The sequence below is a fragment of the Amblyomma americanum genome, chromosome 7 (assembly GCF_052857255.1).
Source record: "Amblyomma americanum isolate KBUSLIRL-KWMA chromosome 7, ASM5285725v1, whole genome shotgun sequence".
NCBI classification, from domain to species: Eukaryota; Metazoa; Arthropoda; class Arachnida; order Ixodida; family Ixodidae; genus Amblyomma; species Amblyomma americanum.
The window spans coordinates 132669612-132693547 of record NC_135503.1 but is presented as its reverse complement, the minus strand read 5'-3'; the positions used below and the strand labels follow the sequence as shown (position 1 = coordinate 132693547).

At 48.1% G+C, this 23936-nt stretch overlaps 2 protein-coding genes across 3 annotated transcripts in view; one reads left to right on the top strand and one right to left on the bottom strand.

The window, feature by feature from the left end:
• The window catches only part of LOC144099578 (solute carrier family 41 member 1-like), a 196575-nt gene extending 173797 nt beyond the window's left edge, over nucleotides 1–22778 (bottom strand). The window contains exon 1 of one of the 2 annotated variants that reach the window (XM_077633004.1): nucleotides 22393–22778. Coding sequence is in view for 1 of the 2 variants with exons in the window: in XM_077633001.1 (XP_077489127.1) it covers nucleotides 22393–22610 (218 nt within the window). In the remaining variant the exon portion in view is untranslated. The remainder of the gene's footprint in view (nucleotides 1–22392) is intronic. The other variant, XM_077633001.1, reaches the window with a different exon arrangement.
• Nucleotides 9841–15976, top strand: LOC144099580 (uncharacterized). Its single transcript, XM_077633008.1, has 3 exons — nucleotides 9841–11206; nucleotides 11421–11526; nucleotides 11652–15976. Exons 1-3 carry the CDS (start codon nucleotides 11128–11130, stop codon nucleotides 11818–11820), a joined length of 354 nt encoding a protein of 117 aa, XP_077489134.1. The 5' UTR covers nucleotides 9841–11127; the 3' UTR covers nucleotides 11821–15976.
• Nucleotides 22779–23936: the final 1158 nt, after the last annotated feature.

Genomic DNA, 23936 nt, shown 5'->3' with positions numbered 1-23936 from the left:
AAAGAAAAGACGCTTTCCTGTCAGTATCAGTTCAAGAAAAAGATATAGTCTCTCTTAAGTAACGCTTCATTGACAAAATGAAAATTAGATTAACAGGCAGTCAGTTAAAAATTGCGGGTGCAAAAGTTACGGAGAGCACGTAAGACTACTTACGTACTCTGAATGCCAAAGCATGCAGGCGGCGACGTTTGGCTGCGGCGATAGCATAGTGCTCTAATGCAGCGGCGTACACAGCTGTTCGCGCCGACCTGGGTTCGAAACCCACATGGGAAGAAGTTTTATTTGTCTTACGTTATTTTTCTTTTCTTTTTATTCTAAAAACGCAGTATAATTTATTTCTCTCTTTATTTTTCAATATACATACTTTTAATGACCTCTGATGACGTCATGAGGTCACGTGGGGGCTTCGGTCCGTTTCTCGTGGATAGGTGGTCAAAGCTGAATTTTCTGACTTATAGGCCACATAATGCTCTCGTATTAATATTTCGGATTTTAGACTGGGATTTTAACATTCCGAAACGACTCAGGCAATGAGGATTCCGTAGTTGAGGGCTGCGATTAATTTAGTCCACCTGGGTTCCTTCAACGCGCTCTGACATTGCACAGCACATCGGTGTTTTTATATTTTGCCTCCATCTAAGTAAGGCAGCCACAGCCTGGATCGAACCCATGACCTTTGGATTTGTAAGATGTCAGCCTGCGACGCTGCATGGTGAGAGTGACTGGTTGTAGCCGGTGTCCTGCCGTTGCCGCTTCCCCCAAATTTCCATATTTCGTCGGAAGGACTGACTGACCGACTGAAAAATGTTCTTTTCAAAATATGTACAGAAAGCGAGTGGAGCGGTCCTTAAGGGGCCGTTCCTTACAAACGCTTGGTGGGCGCCTCATTACAGGAGCCCATTGGCTATAGCTTCTGCTCGGGCGCGCCCGACCTGGGCCTTTTGGCTCGTCAGGTCAGAGCAACCGAGCAGGGCCGCCTCCAAATCCTCCCCGGTAAAGCAAGGGATAGGGGGAAGGTGCGCAATTGATTGGCATGCCCATACCATGTGCTAAATGTCCGAAGACTTTTCCCTAGTGTGCGGGCACTCCCCTGTGCACGCAGGGTCGAAATTTTTGATGACTGCAGGGCACAGCAGTGCTTTAGTATAAAGGCGAAGGAGTAAGCGTTTTACCGGCCTTTGTGAGGCCCTTGCAGGGATTACGAAAAATTGCATGGCCGAAATGGTAATATTGGATGATTTATTTGAAGGTAAAAGCCGGATTGGGGTCGGAGTCCGCATCGGAGGGAGGTGAGGGCGATGCCCGGAGAGTGAGCGCGCGGGCAGCGGTCTCGGCCGCTTCGTTGCCCTAGAGACCTGTGTGCGCGGGACACGTGAGCCCCGAGATAATTACTATGCTGAAGTATTCGGTATTCCAAATAGGGAATAAAGCCTCTTTCGATGTTCCTGCAGTCCCCTCGCGAGTCGGTAATGATGACCCGCGAGTCGTGATCAGCGGCGGCGAGCGTGATTGCCACCTCTTCCGCATGAGTAGTGTACTTGTGATTTGAACGTAAGGTTGTTCATTGCGGTGATTTGGTGGAAGACTGCGGCCGTGTACCAACCCGCATGGTGTGGGCCGGTGACGTCCGCATAAAATACTCCGTGTTTGTTTCCATAGTAGCGTGCCAAGCCTTCAGCCTGCACGAGGCGCCGGCCACTATGGTCGTCTCGTGTCATGTTGGCCGGAAGAGGGCGTACGTGCAGGGCGTATCTCCTGATTTCAGGTATGCGCACGCGCTTTTCCGTCAGTGTTGGATGGTGGATATGAAGTCGGGCAAGCAGGCGGCGACCCGACTGCGTCTTTGAGAGTCTTTTATAGTGGTTTGTCAAGTGTGCTTCTCAGAGCTCCTTGAAGTTGTTGACCATCCCCAGGCCCAGGAGGCGGTGGTTGGACGTGATAACCGGGAGGTCGAGAGCACGCTTCTAAATCTTACGGAGAACCACCTCAAGGGCTTTCTCTTCACATTTGCGAAGGTGGAGGTAAGGAGTCGAGTACAAGACTCGACTGGTTAGAAATGTGTGCGGAAGCCGCAAGGCATCTTTGCACCGTAAACCCCCGCGGTTATGGGAAATTCGGCGGATCATTCGGCTCACCTGGTCCTCCACCTTGCGCAATTTAGCCAGTGTTGTGTCCACACGGCGGTGTTTGTTGATAAAGAGACCAATTACTCTAATGTCAGCGTGTTCTGGGATGGGTCTGCTGGCTAGGGACAGTTCGATTTTGCTAGCGCACTTCGGCGAGGGTCGAATGTGCACAAATTCCGATTTAGCCGGGGAGCATTCAAGGCCGCAGCGGCGGGCGTAAGCGTCCACAATCTCCGCCGCTTACTGCAGGCTGGCTTCAATGTCTCCTACCGATCCGTGCTTAGCCCAGATGGTGATGTCGTCGGCATATAGCGCGTGCTGTATGCCTTCGACACTTTCCAGCTGAGCCGGAAGTTTCATCATTGCCAAATTGAATAGCATGGGTTAGAGGACCGCGCCCTGCGGGGTACCTCTTGTACCTAATTGGTAGGGGCCGTGTCCTTTATCTGGTATCCGGAAATACGATTGCCGGGCGGAGAGCGATTGCGTAACGCACTGAAACGTGTTGTGTCCAGAGCTGGTTTGGGAGAGGTGCGTCAGAATTATGTCATGTGTTACATTGTGGAAAGACCCCTTCGAATCGAGGGCGAGTACTACCTCGTCAATAAGGGGATATTCGACGGGATTCAAAATTTCGCGGTTTAATTGAAGCAGGACATCCTGCGTGGACCGGTGTGGGCGGAACCCGAACGCGGTGTCTGGGAATATATTTTGGTTTTCCAGAAACTCGGACAGCCTGTCTCGCACCATAGTCTCCATCAGCTTTCCCGCACAAGACCTGAGGGAGATTGGGCGGAGGTTGTCCGTGCTTATGGTTTTTCCGGCTTTAGGAATGAAGGCTACCAGGCCGGTCTTCCATTTGATTGGGAGGGGTGCCTCACCTAGCCAGATTGAGTTTATGTATGCGCCGAGCGCCTCGTAGGCCGGGTCGGGAAGGTTGGCTATTTATCTCACAGTTATTTTCTCCTTTCCCAGCGCCGTTCTTTGTTTCATTTTACTCCAGGCCGCCTTCAGGTCGTGGAGCCGGAACGGTTGACTCAGTTCCACATTTTCGGAACCTGCATACGAGTACGCTGGCCCTCGGGGGTACTGTTGGATGGAGAGGTATTCATCGCGTAGTTTGCATGCTAATTTAGAGGTATCTCCGTCGAAGATATTGATAGCCCATTGGAGATGTTTTTGTGCCTCGGCTCTGTTTATAGTCGGACCGATCAAGGTGCGAAAGAGACGCATCAGTACAGTGCACTGTGATTTTGAAAATCAGCAGACCTTAACTACAGTGCCTAGAATATACTGGCTAGCAGAGATGGGCATCCTCACGATGGCGAACCCTCATGAGGGCGTCCTCACCCTCACCTCATGAGGATTTCACTCGGTGAGTTGAGGGTGAGGGAGGATGGTCAGATGAAAATAGGTGAGGACGAGGGTGTGGGAGGAAAGACATGGTGAGGCAAAGGCGAGGGAGAGAAGACATGATGAGGTGAGGGTGAGGGAGGGAAGACATGATGAGGTAAGGGTAAGGGAGGGCAGAATTTTCTATTCGAGGGCGAGGGTGGTGGCCCAAACCGTACTCCGGGCTGACGCTTTCGTCTGTGGCGCCCGTTATGAATTCCCATTTTAAAGCGCTACTTCTAAGGGTGAAGATCCCGGGGAAGAAGTAGTTTCTGCACTCTGGAGGTACACAAGATGAACACCTCGCCTACACCGCTGAAAAAAGAGCTCTTCAAACTCAAAAAAATTTAAAGATTGTGTAAAGTATTCGGTGAAATACCCTGAATAGTGCGATAACAAGGGGCCACTGGCCGGGCCGTGCGGGTGGCTGCCAGTCCAACGGAAACCATGGTACCGCAGTCAACATTTTCATTATCAGCCTTGAGTCTGTCGGATGATCAGAGTACAGAGTAAAAAACGTAGAAATTATACCCAGTAAGGCTGTTGAATTCCCAAATTCTAGGCCTTCTTTGCCGGAACGAAGTCAGATTTCAGCTCAGTTAGGTTTCAAAGAATTGGCTGCAGCGAAAAAAGATCTTTTTGAAAAATTCCACAGTCAAATCAAAACCTGTTGCTGGCAGCGTTGGTGTGGAATTTTTTTATTCACGCTGTGAGTAGTTCAGTACAGTCATATCTTCTTTCTATATTCTATTTGCTCTGGAACTGCGGAATAGGAAAGCGGTGCCGTTGTGTGGTGGGCAATGGCGACCACTGTGGTCTTACCATGAAAATAAAGCAGCACCTTAACCACCTTGGTTTGAATCATCGCTCGCTCCGCCTTGCATTGTACAATGTGCTAAAAAGAGAAAAGTTGTACTGCTCTCCAAATAACATCAACAACCCTTGCTTTATTTTTGTCCCTGGTAAGATCTGTGACCACGTAATCGCGCGCCTGATTTTATGAACCAAATTTCTAGCAGACATGGTAGATAATTGACACTAAGCCTTCGAGTAAGGCGTAGACGTGCTAGCAAAAAAAAAAAAATCACGGGCGGTTTCACTTGGGGATAACTACGAGTTATTGTGCGCTAGCACCGTTAGACCCGATTCGCATGGCTTATCTTGACTGTCTATGCTGTTCTTGGCCTGAACATGCTAATTACTTTGGTTGATATGTCATATGATGTAAGTTTGCGTGGTATTGCATCATTTAAACTTGTACTGCGGTAGAATTGGTCATTCTTTACATTAACAGATACCTAGAACACTGATTCCGCTCCTGGCGCACAGGTGCAGCGGTCAAGCTACGCGCCACTGCCCTGCGATGGCAGGTGCTGCCATCGGTGGGGCTTGTGAGACCTATGTTGTTCGTGAAGAATATCTCGCGGCTAATCATTAAATTGAACTGTCACGGTGGGCAGTTTTCTCACAATCCGATGGGCAGCTTGTGATGACGTCACAACGTCACTTGACCAAGGTGGCCTACATGTTAGAAGCAGGCTTCAGACACACAGACAATCACTTTTCGGTGGATTGGAAGGAATAGAGCACTAAAATCGCAACCACAGGAATCGTTCACTCCAGACACGGGGAGTTAGTGATTACTATTATTCAGCCCAAATGCTGTATTTTAGCGAGCCGTTTGATCTTCAAGTGGCCTCAATAATGTTTTATTTTAAAGGGGCTGCGAAGGGGCCTCTAATAAACTTGCGGCATGCCTGGGATATTGAAGCACGCTGCTTCACAAATAGTGTTGAGCAGGGATTTTTTAAATGTGCTTTGTAGAAGCTGAGTTATCTGTAGCTAAAATTTGAATTTCAGCGTCTTCGCGCCTTTCCCTCTCCTCTCGTCACTTTTTGCACGCTGGAAGGTAGGCGATCCTTCGCCGACCCCCCTCTGGGAGCGGAGCTTCCCGACCCGCCGGAGCTAACCGGCTTATTGGCCGCGGCCACGGTAGCTGCCTGACGTCTGAAATAATCTAACCAATAGCCACCTCTCACCATGTCTACGCAGATGCGGGAGACGGAGGAGGGTGCGAGCATGAAAAAGTCGCCGGGAAGGGCTCGCCAACTTTGACGCGTGATTGTGGGTCGTCTGCTGCGTGTAGAAGAGTATTATTTGGCTTTGGTTTTCATGGCAACACAGTGCAGTGATTAGGTGAGTTAATGTGCTCTCCTCGGAAGGCGTTTCAGAACCCCCTTAAGCGACCACATAAGGGCCGCACTGTAGCGGAAAGCCGGCACCGCCCGGGGGAAGACACTAAAGAAATAAAAAAAAATTAAAGCTGGGGAAGCGGGATCCGAACTCGCAGCGGCACTAAAAAATCAATTCCGCTGGCCTCTACTTCAGAACACTAAGGCGTCGCTACTGCTATTCTTTAAGTATGACATTTATAGGATTGAAAATATATTCTGTTTACACAAACTAAATTATTTATAAATCTTTTAGGATACGCCAGGAAACACATCGCAAAAAGACAGCAGCAGAGCAGGAGACGCGAGGTATAGGCTGGGCGCATCACCAAGAATGATTGCCACTCCGCTTTTAAGTCGGTCGGTTAATACATTTCCCTAATTTGAATAATCAGTTGAGAGGAATCCTAACATTCTGCCTGTACAAACTGCCAAGCTCTCGTGCTGTGCTTGCAATCACTTCGTCTTCGTCACGTAGCCGCGTTCACGAGAGTTGTTGAAAGTGCCAGTCTCTCACGCTGTAGTTTGAAAGCGTGGTCTTCATCATCTTCCATTCGTGCGCGTGGAAGCGTCATCAGACGAGCAAGTAGCAAAGCGCACAAAATGGCGGAATATAAGAAGCAGCGAAATCGAGAAGACCCAGTGCAATCGCAATGTCCTTGGGTAATGGTTATTAAGCGACCTACAAAATTTCTTCGTTCTGAGACTGTTCTGTGCTTAGCACTTATTGTAGCTATCGTGGTAAACGCTACTGAATTGTTTTCTAACTACTCTTGGCGTACATTAGTTTTTGTACACATACACAGCGACGCGCTGACTGATATTAGCAGTCCATTTCAGCACAGTGGGCATTGCAGCAGCAAACGGGGCAGCACGCTAAGCAATCGTTTTTGCTTGCCGTCCAGGTTAGTGACTCCAAATGTGCACATCGCTGCAGGAGCGGCAATCGCTTTCTAGTGCTGCTGCCCTGCCCAAAGTGTGTTCAGCGTTTCCTTTCTTGCGTGAAAGCATTATCAAAATACCTGTTGTCTTGCGGCGGTGTTGAAACAAATCCTGGCCCGACTGAAAAACAAATGCTATCGGAATTGGTAGAAGGCCAGAACAAGATTAATTAAACAATGGGGGGCCTGCAGGCGTCTCAAAACATAACTGAGAACAAACTTAAAGGTTTAACTCAGCGAACTGATGGCACTGAGAAACAGTTGTCGGGTCTAAATGTCTTAGCCACGAAGGTAAAAGACATGGAATCGGCATTATCGGAAGTTGAGGAGCAGCTTAGTACAGTTCGGAACCAGAGAGATAATTGAGAAAACAGAGGCAAGAGTTATAACCTGATCATTTACGGAATAAAAGAGCTTAGCGAGGAGACTAGCGAAGAACTAAGAAGGGAAGCAATTGATGGTGCTTTTTTTTCTGGAACAAGGTTTAACAGGGAGTGATGTCGAAAGATGCCACAGGTGGATAAAAAAGAAATAAATAAGGCACGACCAGTGGTTCTGAAACTATTCGACATCTGTGAAAAAATTTCAATATTACGATCGTGCTATTAACTCAAAAACGCCAATATCAGGTCAGAAAAAAAAGCTCAAAATCATTAGCTGATGACTTTTCTGAAAGAGTTAGGGAAATACGGAAACAGCAGTGGAAAACCTGTGAAGAAGAGGGGAAGAGGGTCCCAAGCTTTCAAGCTAATCTATGATAAGATAAGCGTTAATAGCGTACTGTATGGTTCGCATGAAACAAGAGATCCTCGCTTTAGGCTAAGAGACAAATCAAACTGACTCCGGGCTAAGAGATTTCAGACCCTGAAAATACTAAATGTTAATTGCAGAAGTGTCATAAACAAGAGAACCGAGTTGGAGGCCCTTCTGCTTTTCTACGACCCCGATATAGCGGTTTTGACAGAAACTTGACTTAAAGATACAGTGTTTGACAGTGAGTTCGTTACCACTGGCTACAGTTCGTATCAAAAGGATCGAGATGGTAGAGGTGGAGGTGTCAGTATTCGTTTTAAATTTTCCCTGTGAATTTTACCAATGCCTGATGCACCCAATGTAGAGCACATTTTTTGCACAGCGTACTATGGAAACGTTAGATATATTACTGAAGCAGTGGAGAGGACCCCCAACTCTATCGTTGCCGTATTATAAGAACTGAAACAATATTTGTGCGCGAATTTTAAACCCACGGTAATCGTATTATACTGTCAGGATATTTTAATTTGCCTGAAGTAGAGTGGCCAAAGTTTTCAGTTAAAAAGCACGACCCCCAAGGCGAAGCCATGTTGGTCATTGCTTTTGGCTTTTACTTATTGCAGATTGTTGAAGAAAATACCATATTTCAAGGTAACTCTCAATCAATGCTCGACCTCTTTTTTTTGTTAGCGGATTAATTACTGCCAAAACAAATAACCAGATAGTAGATAGAATATTGAACCACAAAGCTGCACTGCTCACTAGTGCACACGCCGCTTTAGATGAGAAGCCTAAACATTCATCCTGCCGAAACTTTTCTCGAGATACATTATAAGTATCTCGGACTCTAAATCACTAATGACTTCACTTGGACTATGCATATTGACTACATAATGGCTGATGTTAAGCGCAAGTTGTTCTTTCTGAGAAGAGCTTTGAGACTTCCTACTCCTTCTGTCCGACTGCTCGCATACAAAAACATAATTCTGTCCATACTAGACTATGCATGCGTAATTTGGGACATTTTCAGTAAAACTTACACTAACAAAATAGAAATTGTGCCGAGAAAGCAGCCCGCTTCATTTAAAATAGTTGTGGACGTACGTAAGTGACAAAACTGTTAACCAAAGCGGACTTGCTCCCATTAACGCAAACACACCATGTGTCACGACTAAAGTCCCTCTTTCAATTTATTAACGGCCACTATAATACAGATTTCATGACAATAATTTCTTTTTCATCTGGTTACACCACTAGGCAATGACATAGCCGTGCAGTAACGCCATTTACCACGCGTAATAGCCGTTTTAAGTATTCTTTTCACGAACAGTAATTGAAGGGAATCTCTTAATCAATGACAACGTTTAGAAATCATCTAAGTCGACATATCTTTCCAGTATTGTTTGAGTCTGTTGTGTATGCTTATTTTCCAAAATTTTCAAGCTACGTTATTCTACTTTGTTCTTGTGTTCATTTCCTGCGTTGTTACGTTGCGTTTACTTATCTGTATCCCCCTGCTAAAATCACCAGTGGGGATTAGAGTATAACCAAAATAAATATAGATAACAATGAAATGCTATAAGTGCAGGGCACGTGTATGCATGCAGTGCGTGCCAGAGTAAAGCCAGAGTGATATTTTAGGGACCAACTCGTAACTGTCTCGGTTTCGTCTCACCTATTGGCTCAAAAAGCTCACGCACACGTACCCGCACACACAACAGTATAAGCATCTAGCCTCTCGTCCAACAGAACCTTGATGGCTTGTCTTGTATGTTTATTACGCAGTAATATCGCCACAAGTTGCAGACTAGAAAATACAACTCGAATTTTAAAATTACAGTTAGTGAGGGTGAGGGTGAGGGAGGGCCAACTATGTGAGGGTGAGGGCGAGGGAGGGTCGGATAACTTTTCAAAATGAGGGCGAGGGTGAGGGAGGGCCATGGTTTCAAAAATGAGGGTGAGGGATTAAAAGTAAAAATGAGGGCATTTGCCCACCCCTGCTGGCTAGTGTGCCGACTGAGAGCGCCCCACAATGAGATGAAGTGGCGCATTTTCCAATGACTGCCAACAGTCGTCGAGAGGGGGCGCTTCTAACTGTGAGTGTGCGTCGCTAGCAGCCGCTCTTGCTGTCCGCTGTGTATCGCATCGCTGTAGTCCCGGTCTTGCAGTATCGCTGCTATTGTGCACGCGTGTGCCAATTTTTCGTGGTGCATATCAGTTGTCTGCTGCGTGCCGTTTGCTTGGTGTGTGGATATTGTGACGCTGATTCGCCACGAATGTCGACAGTGAAGCGGCCTTGTAAAGAACGAACATGCTTCGTACCAATGTGCCGGAGTGGATATCGTTCAAGCACCGAGAACGACTCTTTGTGCACGGCGCCGATGGACCCTGCACGACATGTGTAGTGGGGAAGAACATCAGGCGGGAAGGCAGGAGGCTGTCATCATCGGCAGTAGTGTGTGAAAAACACTTCGAGAGCAGCTTCGTTGCACACACATTCAAGATCACCGTGAATGTCATCGTGAACGAGATTCTCAGGGATAAACCTCGCCTGAAACCGGACGCGGTACCAACAGCATTTGATGCCTACCCAAAGCATCTCGTGCCTCTCAAGTCATTTGTGCCAGCAAGAAGCCACTACGAAACTACCGAAGAAAGAACAGCAACAACGGCATGATGATGGGGAGCCACGCGATTCGGCTGAAGAGGCAGTCGAGGCTCAAGTAGGCACTGTAGCTCAAGAGACACTGCCAGCTTCGCAGCTTACAAGCGTCAATTGTGCTACAGCGACTTAATTTCTGACATCGAGTTCCAGCGAGGACCGTCACCCATTCGATGGCATCTTCATTCCAGCGAGGTGGATGAAAATACCTGCATTGCCAGCTGATACAAATTTGGCCTGCGCTTGATGCGATGTGGAAGAGAATAACTTCATGAACCTTTCTGTTGAAAAAATGGTGAGGTTTGGAAAACCTTTGCCTGAGCGGGGCTCCGTCGTAGCCACGGTATATCTGCGAGGAAAAGAGGGGTGCAAGCACGTGTTAAAAACGCGCAATGAGGCGGAGTTGCTTATTGCTGAAACTGAGAAGGCTGTCCTTTGCAGTGGTGTAGGCATGAAGATCGGGTCAGGCAAATACAGGTGTTACAGGGAAATGTTTTTTGCAGACAAGTGTTTGTCGGTTACAGACGACCAAGTGGAGAGCTGTGTTCAGTGCAGCTACCAAAGGAGTCTTTTGCTAAAGAAAATTTGCAGAGACAAGAAGAAGACGGACAAAAGCAGTAAAAAATCTAAGCGCAAAATTTCTCGCCCCCTTAAAAGGACACAAAAAAAGTTTGCTAAATCGCAGAGACAAGTTGCGCAGATGAAAGCAGCAAATGAAGTGCTCACCGAGCAGGCCTTAGAGGCAAAGATTGTCGCTTCCGAAGAAGCAGCAGCTGGCAGTAAAGAACTGTTTTCTTGCTGCGAGAAGAAAGTCTGTGAACGGGATGCTATTTGAGCATGAATGGATTGTTCAGTGCCTCATGATGCGAATGAGGAGTCCAACGCTTTACGAGTACCTAAGAAGGGAAAACGTTATGGTTCTCCCTGGACGAACCTGCTTGCAAAGGTACTTGCAATGATTAAAAGGAGGCTTTGGCCTAAATTCCAAGGTCTTCGTTGCATTTAAAGAGAAAACGAAAGCCATGGATGTCCGCAGCCGGCATGGAGGTCTGGTTTTAGATGAGCAGAAACTGTCAGAACACCTCAACGTGAAATCAGCTGGTGAGTTTCAATACTGTCTCAGAGCTAGCCTTGTCTTTGTACTTCGTCATAGCTCATAACAGTGTGTGGTAAAATTATTATCCTAGATTAGAAACCAAGAAGGCATGCGCATATGATAAAAAATTTCTAGACCGTTTTGTTATCATTGATTCATTTTTTGTTTGGTGTCCGTATTCAGCACAGGCTTAATGTGCCTGTCATTTTTTTTTCTCAGGTAGCATTGAAAGCTTTGTGGACCTCGCCAATCATACACCTGACGAGCAAAGAGGCGTGCTAGCAGACCACGGAATGGTGCGTTCTACTCTTTCAGCCATTCAGTGGTAAGCGATTTTCTGCCTGTTAGTATTTTAAACTGCCTCATATCCAAACTGGTTCCTTATCGCATAATGTTACACTTGTATTGTCCAGGAAAGTGGACTCAAATCCTTGGGGTATTTGCTTCAAGGGGCAATGTTAAAGCGGCCAGATTGTCCAAGATTATTGTGGAGACTATCATTCTTGCCGAACAAGCTGGCTTATTTCTTGACACAGTAACTTGTGATGATGAGAGCTGGAATAGGAGCATGCGGCGGCTGTTCAGAATAGAAGGTAAGAGTTTTATGTCCCTTAATTAGATTGTATTTCTTAAAAAGCAACAAAGATGTGCTTGCTAACATTCCTGCCTAGGCATTTTGCTAATTGTCATCAATTTTTGTTTATTAGGTTCTTCCTGCGACATCACAAAACGCACGAGGCATCCCGTGGAACCTAAGAGACGGCTGTTTTTTGTGTCAGATTATCGTCATTTAATTAAGAACATGAGGAATGGGTTTATTGCCAAAGGTTACCTTACTCCTGCCGGGCATGTACATTCTAGAATTATTGAGGCTGCATGGCAAGCAGACCGCGAGAATGTCACACTCAAAGCAAAGCATAAAATTGCAAATGCACACATAAAACCCAATGCTTTCGAAAAAATGAGAATGGACCTCGCTTTCCAGAAGTTTGGTCACGAGGTAATTAAGGGCCTCTTTGTTTACCGAAAATATATAGAGGCTACATACCGCAATGTACAAGCAACTGAGGATTTCATCAAGAAATTCGATCGCCTTATCCGCATAATGACTTCAAGGACAAGTGAGAAAGGACTAAGGCCTGGTAGTACAAATGCTCAGTTTCTGCAGTAATTCTTGGAGTACCTAAACAAGTGGGAAGACCATGCGAAACCAGCAGGAGGAGGTGAATTTTTAACAGGGAACACAGCTGCTGGATTAAGAGTCACGACTAAAGCACCACATACTTGCTGTCCTACTTGAGTTCTACTGTAGGGTTCAGGTACATGATGACGTCTCGTCTCTGCCAGGATAGACTTGAAAACTTGTTCGGCATAATACGACAGTCCTCGGGATGTAATGACCATCCCACTTTGTCGCTGTTCCTTGTTAGTGTTAACTTGTTGTCATTTTACAACTTGGCAAAGCCACTGAAAGGAGGAAACTGCTATGCGGATGCGATAAATGCTCTGCTGAGTTTTGCTGACACTCGCAACACTGCTCAGAAGCAGCCCCTTTCTGGTGCTATAGATGATTTACTTGATGAAGGGCGGATTGATGATGCCGAAGACATCATAGAGGCTAGTCTTGAAACTGATCACACAGGTAAAAAAAGAGCAACAGTGCATTAATCTGCTATGTTGCTGGATACGTGGCAAGGAAAGCAATTGTCAAAAATGATTGTCCTGCCTGCGCAGAGTGCATGTGTGTCACGCAGAATGAAGCTACGGAAAATTCAGACTCCTATTTCACAATGCATTTCGACACTAATGGCCTCGTGTAACCTAGCCACCAACTGTATGACGTAGTGAAACTCCTTGAAGATGCCTTTACAGTGTTCTGTAGCAAAAACCAGCTGCATGAGGAAAGCTTTCTTGAATTTGCAAGCAGTCTGCCGACTATGACACTGCCGCCCATTGGGTACTCTGACCACGGAAAGAAAAACTTGGAGGCATTACAAAGTTCTATATCCTGCTTAGTTCCAGGTTTTTTGTAAAACGCCTTAACAAAGGTCGCGATGCACAGAGGCAGCGTATGAAGCTTTTGAAATTAAGTCACTGTCAGTAGATCTACCCATTGTGATTTTTACTGCAACCAACTGTGGTCATATGTGTCGTCAGTTCGGCAGTTTGTTTACTTTGAAGCAAATATTGTGTCTTCATAGGCAGGTTTTGTCATGCTGGAATAAATGTATTTTCTTGCACTTGTCTTTTTCATTCTTATGCAGGCATGCTAAACCTAAGCGTCTACCTCCAGTTTAAAGAACACTGAAGAACTTTGTCTAGGTAATCAATTACAACAACAGAGAAGACAAGAAAACGTCATGTTTTGTGTTTGTTGTAATAAGAATACCGCACACTACTAATACAGCACACACAGCACAGCACAGTAATAAGAGCACAGCACAGTAATAAGCACAGCGTCACGAACAACCAGCGGAACCGTCCAGGCACAGATCAGAGACCGCGTTCAGTCCAGAGCACGCACGAGCGACCGAGCGTTCGGCGCTCAAACGTAGTGTGCGGCGCTCGAGCTTCGCAGTGTTCGGCGCTTCTCGTCGTCTTCTTCGTTGAGCGCCAGCCTCTGAAGATTCTGAAGCCCGTGTCCAGTCTTACAATTCCCCCCGGGCGAAAGGGCGCCACCCTGGCGGCCTAGGGCGATGTGACGACGGCGGGGTCGTAGTAAGGTTTGAGGCGGGTCGTGTGGACAATTTCGCGGCCTCGGCGGCGATGATCAGGGGATGGCGTAAGGGGTTCGATGAGGTAATTGACGGGGGATGTCTGCTGAAGAATACGGTAGGGTCCCTGGTACTTGCTAACAAGTTTGGAGGAAAGGCCGGGACCTCAGTAGGGTACCCAGAGCCAGACGAAAGGGTCAGGAAGGTAAGCGGGAGGAAGTGCAGGGGGATCACGGGTGCTTTTCTGCTGCTGTTGGGCGTGAGAAGTGAAAGACCGGGCAAGCTGTCGGCATTCTTTGGCATAAGTTGCGACTTGAGAAAGAGTTGTAAATTCGGAAGCATCAGGGCGGTAAGGTAGAATGGTGTCCATTGTGCAAGAAGGCTCACGGCCGTACAGGAGAAAGTACGGAGAGAATCCGGTGGTGGCTTGAGCAGCGGAGTTACAAGCGTATGTGACAAAAGGGAGAACGCGGTCCTAGTTACAATGGTCGGAGGTAACATACATGACCAGCATGTCGCCGAGGGTGCGATTAAAACGCTCAACCATGCCATTTGTCTGGGGATGGTAGGCGGAGCTGGTGCGGTGAACAACGTTGCATACCTGAAGGAGAGCTTCTACAATTTCTGAGAGGAAGGCCGGACCTCGATCACTGAGCAGCTCTTTGGGCGCACCATGGCGAAGAATGATGCGATGGAGAATGAAGGATGCAATGTCGTGGGCTGCAGCGGATGGTAAAGGCGATGTTTCAGCGTAACGTGTAAGGTGGTCGATGGCAACGATGATCCAGCGGTTCCCGGTTGATGTGCTGGGAAGAGGGCCGTAGAGGTCGATGCCAACACGCTCGAAGGGCTGTACTGGGCAAGGCAGCGGCTGCATAGGAGCGGCGGGTCGGCGAGGTGGATGTTTTCGTCGCTGGCATGCGGTGCAGGACTGAACGAACTGGCGGACGTAACGGGCCATCCCACGCCAGTAGTACCGCTGTCGTAGACGGTTTAAAGTCTTCAAGAATCCGGCATGGGCACACTGGGGATCATCGTGGTAGGAAGGGCAAATGAAGGAGCGCAGATGTGTCGGAATGACGAGAAGCCGCTTGCGACCATCCGGGAGATAGTTGCGGCGGTAAAGGAGCTCGTCTCGGATGGCGAAATGGTGGGACTGACGACGGAGAGCACGGGAAGGATATCGAGACGATTGTCCAGATAGGAGATAAAAAAGGCAAGTGATCCACGGGTCTTTGCGTTGCTCGGAAGCCATATCAGCGAACTGAAACTTCAAAGAAGGCAGGGCGGATATACAAGGCGCTGCTTCAGATGGTAAGGGGAATGTGAGAGGGCGTCAGCATCGGCATGTTTTCGGCCGGAACAATAGATAACGCGAATGTCGTACTCTTGGAGTCGCAGAGCCTATCGCGCCAGTCGACCAGAGGGATCTTTCAAAGAGGACAGCCAGCAGAGGGCGTGGTGATCGGTGACAACGTCAAAAGGGCACCCGTACAGGTAGGGGCGAAATTTGACGATCGCCCAAAGGATGGCTAAACACTCCTTCTCGGTGACAGAATAGTTGGCTTCAGCTTTTGTGAGTGTCCGGCTAGCGTAAGCGACAACGTATTCGTCAAAGCCTTGCTTGCGTTGAGCGAGTACTGCACCGAGGCCGACGCCGCTGGCATCGGTGTGGAGTTCCGTCGGAGAACGAGGGTCAAAGTGACGCAGAATTGGTGGAGTGGTGAGGAGGCGACGGAGTGTCGTAAACGCTTCATCACAGACTGGCGACCAGGCCGAAAGGTCGTGGCTGGAAAGGAGCTTGTTCAAGGGGTCGACGATAGTGGCAAAATTGCGGACAAAGTGGCGGAAGTAGGAGCAGAGGCCGACGAAGCTGCGGAGGTCTTTTACAGAAGTGGGCTTTGGAAATTCGGCCACAGCTCGCAACTTGGCCGGATCCGGGAGAACGCCATCCTTCGACACATGTCCGAAAATGGTGAGCTGCCGAGCTCCGAAGCGGCCCTTTTTCAAATTAAGTTGGAGGCCAGCGGCGGCCAGGCAGTGAAGAACAGTCTCGAGGCGCTGGAGGTGAGACGGAAAGTCCGGGGAAAAGATTACAACGTCGTCTAGATAACAAAGGCATGTGTGCCATTTGAGCCCTCGGAGTATGTTGTCCATTCATGTTGGCGAGGGATCGTTGGCACCTCCACCACTTGTAATAAGAACACAGCACACTACTAATACAACACGCACAGCACAGCACAGCACAGCACAGTAATAAGAGCACAGCACAGTAATAAGCACAGCGTCACGAACAACCAGCGAAACCGTCCAGGCACAGATCAGAGACCGCGTTCAGTCCAGAGCACGCACGAGCGACCGAGCGTTCGGCGCTCGAGGTTTGGAGTGTGCGGCGCTTCTCATCGTCTTCTTAGTTGAGCGCCAGCCTCTGAAGATTCTAAAGCCCGTGTCCAGTCTTACATTGTATTTAAAAAGAATCCTCCAACAGTTGGTGGGCGCGCACATATCAGCCAAAGTAATGCCTGCTGGACTTGCGAAAGTGATAAAACTGCGAGTAGAGGTGTAGTGATGCTGTGAATGTTACTTTAAACTAGTGCGCTGAGCGTGTTCACTAAATATAAAACTAAACAGAGGTCCCGCGAACACGTTCTTCTCAAGGAAGGCGCAGCGCGCTCGGCCGACGGCCTGGCAAACACGCACACTCCACGTCGGCAGCGCCCCTATGCGACAGTCATTGCTCCCGCTGCCAGATTGGCGCTCTCGGTCGGTACACTAGCCAGAATATTCTAGGCACTGTACCTTAACACTGCTCAACCCGAGGCGCCATTGAGATGTGGCAGTGTTGGATGGGGAGAAGTGGTTTCATGCGCGAATATATTTTTGATTTCTAAACACTGGTACGAATCAGGAAAAATGGGACCACCCTCGCCACAGAGCTTCCGGAATGCTACCGGGATTAGCAATTCATAGGAGCTGGTGTGGGCGGTGCATCGACAGACAAACCCCTGGTATTGCTTGCCCGGCTTTTAGGGCGGTGGTCATGATGTCATTGTGGCCCCTGTATTCCCGGCGTTCACTAACGGCTAGAAATTGAATTCAATATTTCAAGCGCCTTGGCAATGAAGCTGGGACCCGCTACTGGAACCTCAATTGCGTATGGGAGCTTCCACGTTGCGATAGCACTACTGCAAAACAGAGACACGGAAATGTGGAGACACTTTCAGTGCTCGCTTGTAGGGGGAGCGTGCAGATCGCGTCTTGTGGTGCGGAGGGCGGTCATGCTGGAGCCTAGTGTGCCATCATCGGTCGCCAAACGGTGGTCATGCGCCTAAGCTCAGTTTTCTTCTTTCAGTCGATCGCCACTACTCTCCGTTGAATCCGCCAACAATGAGCTCGCCGCCTCAACAACAATCTGATAGGCCTCGCTGGACACAGAAGATACGACCGCATGAACCTAAAGCGCCGCGTCTGCAGGCGCGTTTTCTCGTTATCGAGTGCATGGTGCTTCCGATGGATGTGATTCCAGTGATTAGAACGTTTGCGGCAGCCGCCCCCTCCTCTTCCAGGAAAAAAAATGGCTACAAACAAAAGGGGTCCGACAGCCCTCTACATTTTGCACAGGAAGCGCTCCCCACGGATGATACCGATATGTCCACTTGCTAAACACTGATTGCGACGGAAAGTTGTTTTGAACATGATTGCAGTATACGAAATTACTAAGCCTGTCATCGGTATCCACCCTCTCTCTCGACGATGCTGGGCTTTTTGACGCAAGTGAATCTAAGGCCAAAGAGCTGCACCGTCTGTTAGTATGCGCCGTGTATGCAGTGGAGCATAACATAGAGTACGTTCATTTTTAGGGCACGGCAAAGGAACAGCTGCTTTTTAATCACACACAACATGCAAGCTGAACCATTTTCTTTGTTTAATTAGAACGGAAAGTGAATGAATTTCATGCGCTGACCCAGGGGCTTTGTCATTTGGCAAAGCTTCCCTTAGTGGGAAAGAAAAAATTTGCACATTCAATGAAGGATGTGCGTAACGAACCTAAACGTTGGTTTTTATGGCGTATATGCTGTATCTTCTCTTGGAAAGTTAGTTGGGCAGATTAGAGTAAGAAGCTTGCCTGGATACGGCGGCGGCGGCAGTTGGCATATGACAGGGTTAATTGGAGAGACATGGGAGAGGCCTTTATCCTGAAGTGGGCGTAGTCAGGCTGATGATGATGATGTGCAGCTAGAGCTGGGCTCTCTATTAAAAAATTACCAGTACATATTAAAAATGCGGACATTCGCCATCTATACGTTGACGTGAGGTTAGTCGTTGTTGGAGCACGTGTTCAATGTTTACGTTAAAGTCGCGCTGGTGGTTGTCGGCGGCTTGGAAGGCTACTTGACCGAAGAGGACGCTGGAGACTGAAGACGATTGGAACTGACGACTTGCGCAGACAACGATTTTATGCAAACGATACACAAGGTGCATTTACAGGCAACGAAAGAGATGAGACTAACCGCGGCTGGTTTAGCCGACCGCCTAACGTTGAAGCAAGGGACGCGGCGTCTCAACCGCGGCAGCCCTGAACCAGGCCAACTCTCCGTTGGCGACTTCCGCGAGCATGTGGCAACATAAAGGCAGCGAGCGAGAGGCGGCCATCACGAGTTTCACAGACTGATGCGCCACCACGCAGTGAAAAGATCCCTATCTTCGCGAGGATCCACGATAGCGGCGACGGCCGGCGAAGTCTTTTGGAGAGCTCTAGTTTGGGCTGGTTGGTTCATGAGTCACAAAGAAAACGGCGCCAAATAGGGGGCCAAAAGAGAAACAAACGCTGGTGCTTGGCCTGTCGTGTTTGTTTCCCTTTTTGTCCCCGCATTTCGCGCCGTTTTCTTTGAGAATGATGTGTTTTGGCACTATTGTTCTGTGTGACGTTTATTCCGTATGAAGGGATTTCGCTTAATTTAGCAATCTGATTATCATGACAGCCTCTTCGTATTGACAGGAACTGTAATACGGACGAAAAGATATATGTTTAACGCTCAGCCACACCATTACGCAACGTAGGCAACGCCCATGCAAGCAGGAGTCATGAGCTGACCGCCGAATGAGGTGATCTAATGTAGCCCGGCGTTTCGAGCGCGACGAGCGGCGCGCTTATGTTTCATGCTCTGCTTCTTAAGTGATATACCGATATATCTCGTGCTTGAGTGTGTTTCAAGGTTAACGATGTCATTAAGAATGTCCACACTGCTGCTACCGCCAATAAGCGGGTTTCAGGACTTCTCAAGCTGCTTCTGCAGCTTTTCCCTCAAACCTCTCCGTTGTCAAATGTTTATTGCTAGCGGGAAATAAAGCATTTACATTCTTACTTACTCTACATCGTTAAGCTTGATTAACGCCAAATATTGCATTGAAAAAAGTAAAGCGCTTGCTTTAACAGAACTTATGTTAGCAAGCTCTTTGAGCAGAGAGAAGGAGGCAGGCACTTCATGTGGTGGGAACCTGAATTGCGCGCACTGCACTATTTTCGCTAGGTCTTTGGGCATAATTCTCTCCTGTGATGTTAAAGGGAAGCTCTAACGCCATGAGGTAATACTGCGTACATGCAGCCTGTTCTTTTGGAAATAGAGCCTGGAGCAGCGCAGTACTTCAAATCATTTAGGCACACTGTCGCAATAAAAAAAACGATTATGAAATAACATCGAAATTTGCAGCGCTAACACAGCATTGCAGTGCGTTTATAGTTTATGCTCGCTAATATAGTATGTACATGTGTTTAAACGGTGCAGCGTATTCTGTTTTTGTTAATTTTGCACTTATTTATGCGCTTTATACTGCAGCTAAAACGATTAACCTTGCTTCTCAAATAAAATACAAACTTTATCGAATAACGCGACCACATTATGGCTACATGCGTTCAGTTACAGTAAACGCATGGCATACTGGGGTTTGAATTCTATATGCCGATGCTGTCGCTTGGGTATGAAGCATCGAAATGAAGGGCTTCTAATTCCGACCAGCGTCGTTTCATTAACGCGCGCTGACATTGCACAATAGTCGTGCTTGTTTTGGATCGTCCTCATGCATATGAGGTCAACGCGGCTAACAACAGAAACCGCTACCCCACTCTAAGCAGCGCCAGAACGGCTGCAGCTACCGAGTTACCCCTGCGGGTAATTTCAGCCTCCAATAAATACACCAAGGTTGGCCTAAGCAATTTAATTCGCTCGACCGTCAGCCTCTAAACCGAGCCAATGAGCCGTATTCCATGACGAGTATGGTATCCGGCGTGCGGAATCGCACTGACATTTCTCAGTTCTTCCGCGTTCATCCAGAAACATTATACTGAAGTTTTTATTGGGGAGTTCGATGCGCCTCACGCACACACACAAACCGCACACACAGTTCACATCGAGTCAGAAAACCCATTACCAAACGAATGCAATTAGGCAGTCGGGCGTCCGGGATAATTAGGTTTTCCGCCATGCCGCATGACTGCTGGCGCCATCTATTGTCCACTAAACACGCACACTTTCGTGAAAGAAAAATTGCAAAGGAAGACGCGACGTCGCTTAATAGATAATACTGCTAAAATTTCACACTAGGAAAAACAAGGAATAAAAGGGGCCCTGAGGTTAGTCTTTTTGGGGACTAACTGATTTGGCGTGATTATTACTCCTTTACGCGGTGACTAGACAGGGTCTAAGCACTGGTCGCCTTGGAATAGGATGAAACGGTTAGTCCCCAGGAGCAGCCGCTTAACGAAAAAAGGCAAACGAAGCATGATTTCTGGGTTGATGTAGAGCGGGATATTTTTTCCACAGCACCTATCTCACACAACACAAGAAAGGAAATAGAAATTCACGAACAAGCGACCATTATATCCCATTACCTTTGGACTGGGAACCGAGCACTGATACGACCGGGCGACCAGAGCATTTTTTTTCTTTTTTCTTTGCCTGTTCCGACAGTGATCAGCCACCACAGCAGACGGCCCAGTCAGGAAATGAAAGCCTTGTATACGAAGCGTACAAACTAATAGAATTTTCGCTCGCAATTTTTTCGAAAATATTCCTGTTTCGAGCTATGGTGATTTTTTTGCTGCCATATGCTTTTACAACAAGATGCGGTAAGCCTTACGTAAAGCGTACGCACAGTGGTCGGAATCACGATTTCTGCAAAAAAAAAAAAAGAAGTGCCGAATAGTGTACGCTTTACAGCCGGTACTTCGAGAACGCAAATCCTTCTGTTTTCTTGGTTTTAACGCATAAGGTGGTGTTATTTACGGTAACAGGCAGCTGCACATTACTGGCTGCTGAAAACGAATATATAGAAGTCCGTGGTACGCTACGCTTCTTGTTGCTGGGCGTTGACAGTTTGCCACTAACCGTTTTGCTAAGCGCCGGCGATGCTTAGATGCTTACACACCATCACCAAACTCGTAAAGAAATGGAAACGAAATGAAATTGCATATACTTGCTTGACGCCAACTCTTACAAATCACATTGGACACGTATTAAATTGCCCAGCGCATGACTCTGCACTTTCTCAGCTGCCCGATTGCTTCGTCTCAACGAAGCCTTTTCCGCGTGCAGAAGCGTTTATCCGCTTTGTCCGCTTTGGCACGAACTGCGACTATGCTCTCACTGGCCGTATAGACGGCATCCTGCGCTTAAAAAAATCCAGTGCTATCGCAGTCAAGGTCTTCTTGCGCGATTTTCATGTGCTGCTATTCGGCTGTTCGGCCGCTGTTAGTCTCGTTCTGAGCTGTAGGCCCACTGAGTTTGTGCTCGGCACGTATTTGCGGCAAGAGGCATGCCGACTGCAAACTTACGGACAAAGGGCGGGTTTCGAGGACTAAATCTGCATTTGCTCCCCGACTAGTCCTGTTTTTTTTTTCTTCTTAGAGTGAACAGATATCACGACTCCAAGGTGGCGTCGACGTCCTAGACGAACAAGTGAAAAACGTCTCCTCTAACACTCCCAGCATTCTACTTTCCAGTTTCTAAATTGTCTCGAAAAAAGGACATGTTGGAAATACGCCGCCATAGCTGAGTTAGTAGAGCAGCGTACGCGACGTACAGAGAACGTAGGCTCGGATCCTACCTGCGGCAAGTGGCTGTTTCTTCTTCTACTTTGTAAACAATTATCTTTCAGGTATACAACACTCGTAGCACTAAATTCTCATTGGTAAACAAAAAAAACACGCATTCCCTATGCTTTGTTTGGTTTCCGTGACTGGCGGCTTCCATCAAGTGCTCGTCCTAGGCTGGTGTGTTAAGCTTGCAGAAATTTTAGGATTAGTAGACACCCGGACTCGACGGAGATTGGTCACACTGCCGATATCCGTAACTGAAACTGTTCGGAAAAGGAGCAAACGTTTTCTTCAGGCGGATAAAGCACTGCCTTCCCGGTTGGTTCAGAACCGGCGGGCACTTGTGCTGTGCCCTTTAAGTAAGCGCTGAAGAGATGCAACTTACAGAGCTAGCGCTCCCACTTGATCTTGTTCCCGTTGTGCGCTGTCCAGCGAAACAAGTAGTCTTCCCTCCGTTGAGGCATGGCTATGCACAGGACGGCGATCTAGACCGCCTGCAGTTCCTGCACACACATCCGCTGAGGCAGCCTTCGGTGTCTGTGGAGATTCTTTGGGCGTCTTGGAGCTCAGTTTGTTGTCAGCGCACAGCGGTTCAGGAGTCATCTCACTGCTGGGAGTCCGGCTGTGCGCAACGCAGACTTTTTAGCTGCATTGGCACAACACGGCTGTACGTCCACGGCCGTCGCTGAGTCTCTCCGGCGAGCAAGCAGTCGGCGCGCGACTCGGACAGACAAAGCAATCAGCGACCGAGTTCCATCATCATCCCAGCATGCCACTCGCTCTTGCCGCAGCAGACGAGGATCCCAGCGTGGAATTCAGGGCCAACCAGTTTTCTTATTTTCTTGCTCTTCATAAGCTGTGCAGCTGCCGCCGTGCCTCCGTGATGTCTCTCTCTCTCTCTCTCCCTCTCATCGGTACAGATGTGCAAACGGTGGGAACGAGACAGGAACTATTCAAAAATAGCAAAGGCGTACGAAAAAAGAAAAGTGGAAAATTGTTCTGTGCAGCGTTTCATTTTCAGTCCCCGCCCACCCTCATCTTTTTCTCTTTTACTCAGGCGCTGCATGCTCGCGGATTGCGCCACATCGGCTCGATGTTACAGCGTGGCGAAGGCACACGACAGGCACTCGCCGCGGCGGCAATGCGCGGCAACGCCAGCATATTCTCCCCGCTTTCTTGTGTATATAACAGTGTTTGCTTGATGCGCTTCCGCGATCTGCTGACACGCGGGGCGCGTCGTCACTTTGATGCAGTGTGCCAACCTTCTGGCTCAGTCGTCAGAAAAAAATACCCCGGGATGACGTCATCGCGAGTTTGGAGAATACCACGAAGTCGATCCGCGTTGAGGTCAGCAGTTTTGCGAGTACCCACGCGGATTTGTGTGCGCGCCGCCTTGTATAAGTCCTGCTAAAAGCCCTCATTCGAGTAAGCGCCCTGTCCGCTTGTTCCAGGCAACAGCTAGCAATGGTTGGAAGCCAATTTTCACCGGGCCACCAAGCGAACGGGCTGGGATGATACCATATAGCAGCGCTCGCGTGTGCTTGGAGAGGCCGCGTGCGCCGCCTTAATAAATATGTGTGTGTGTAATATAACACTTTTCAATGTTTCCTATGTCTAATCGAGTATCTAAAAGACAGTGCACGTGCATTTACTCAGAAAGGCATTTTTATTTTGAAGTGTTGACCATTTGCGTTGTTGAATAATTAACCAGAAAGCTTATCACGATGCTCCATATTGGAGCAATACGATTATGCTTTGAATTAGAAGCTATACAAGCTTATCCTTACGAGAAATTACGAAATATATCGCACGGTTCAAATCGAGCGTGACGTCACGCGGATGAGCAGTTGTGCTAATGCGCCGATACCATGGTAACCAGAGAGACCCCACAGCTGCGCCGCGTTCTTCGTCGCCGCCTCGCCGCACGCC

Excerpts from the sequence above, each read along its gene's own strand:
- LOC144099580 (XM_077633008.1), top strand. The coding sequence starts at position 11,128 with ATGGATGTCCGCAGCCGGCATGGAGGTCTGGTTTTAGATGAGCAGAAA. Across the intron at positions 11,207-11,420 it reads CCTCAACGTGAAATCAGCTG|GTAGCATTGAAAGCTTTGTG; the intron begins GTGAGTTTCAAT and ends TTTTTTTCTCAG. Across the intron at positions 11,527-11,651 it reads ACTCTTTCAGCCATTCAGTG|GGGCAATGTTAAAGCGGCCA; the intron begins GTAAGCGATTTT and ends ATTTGCTTCAAG.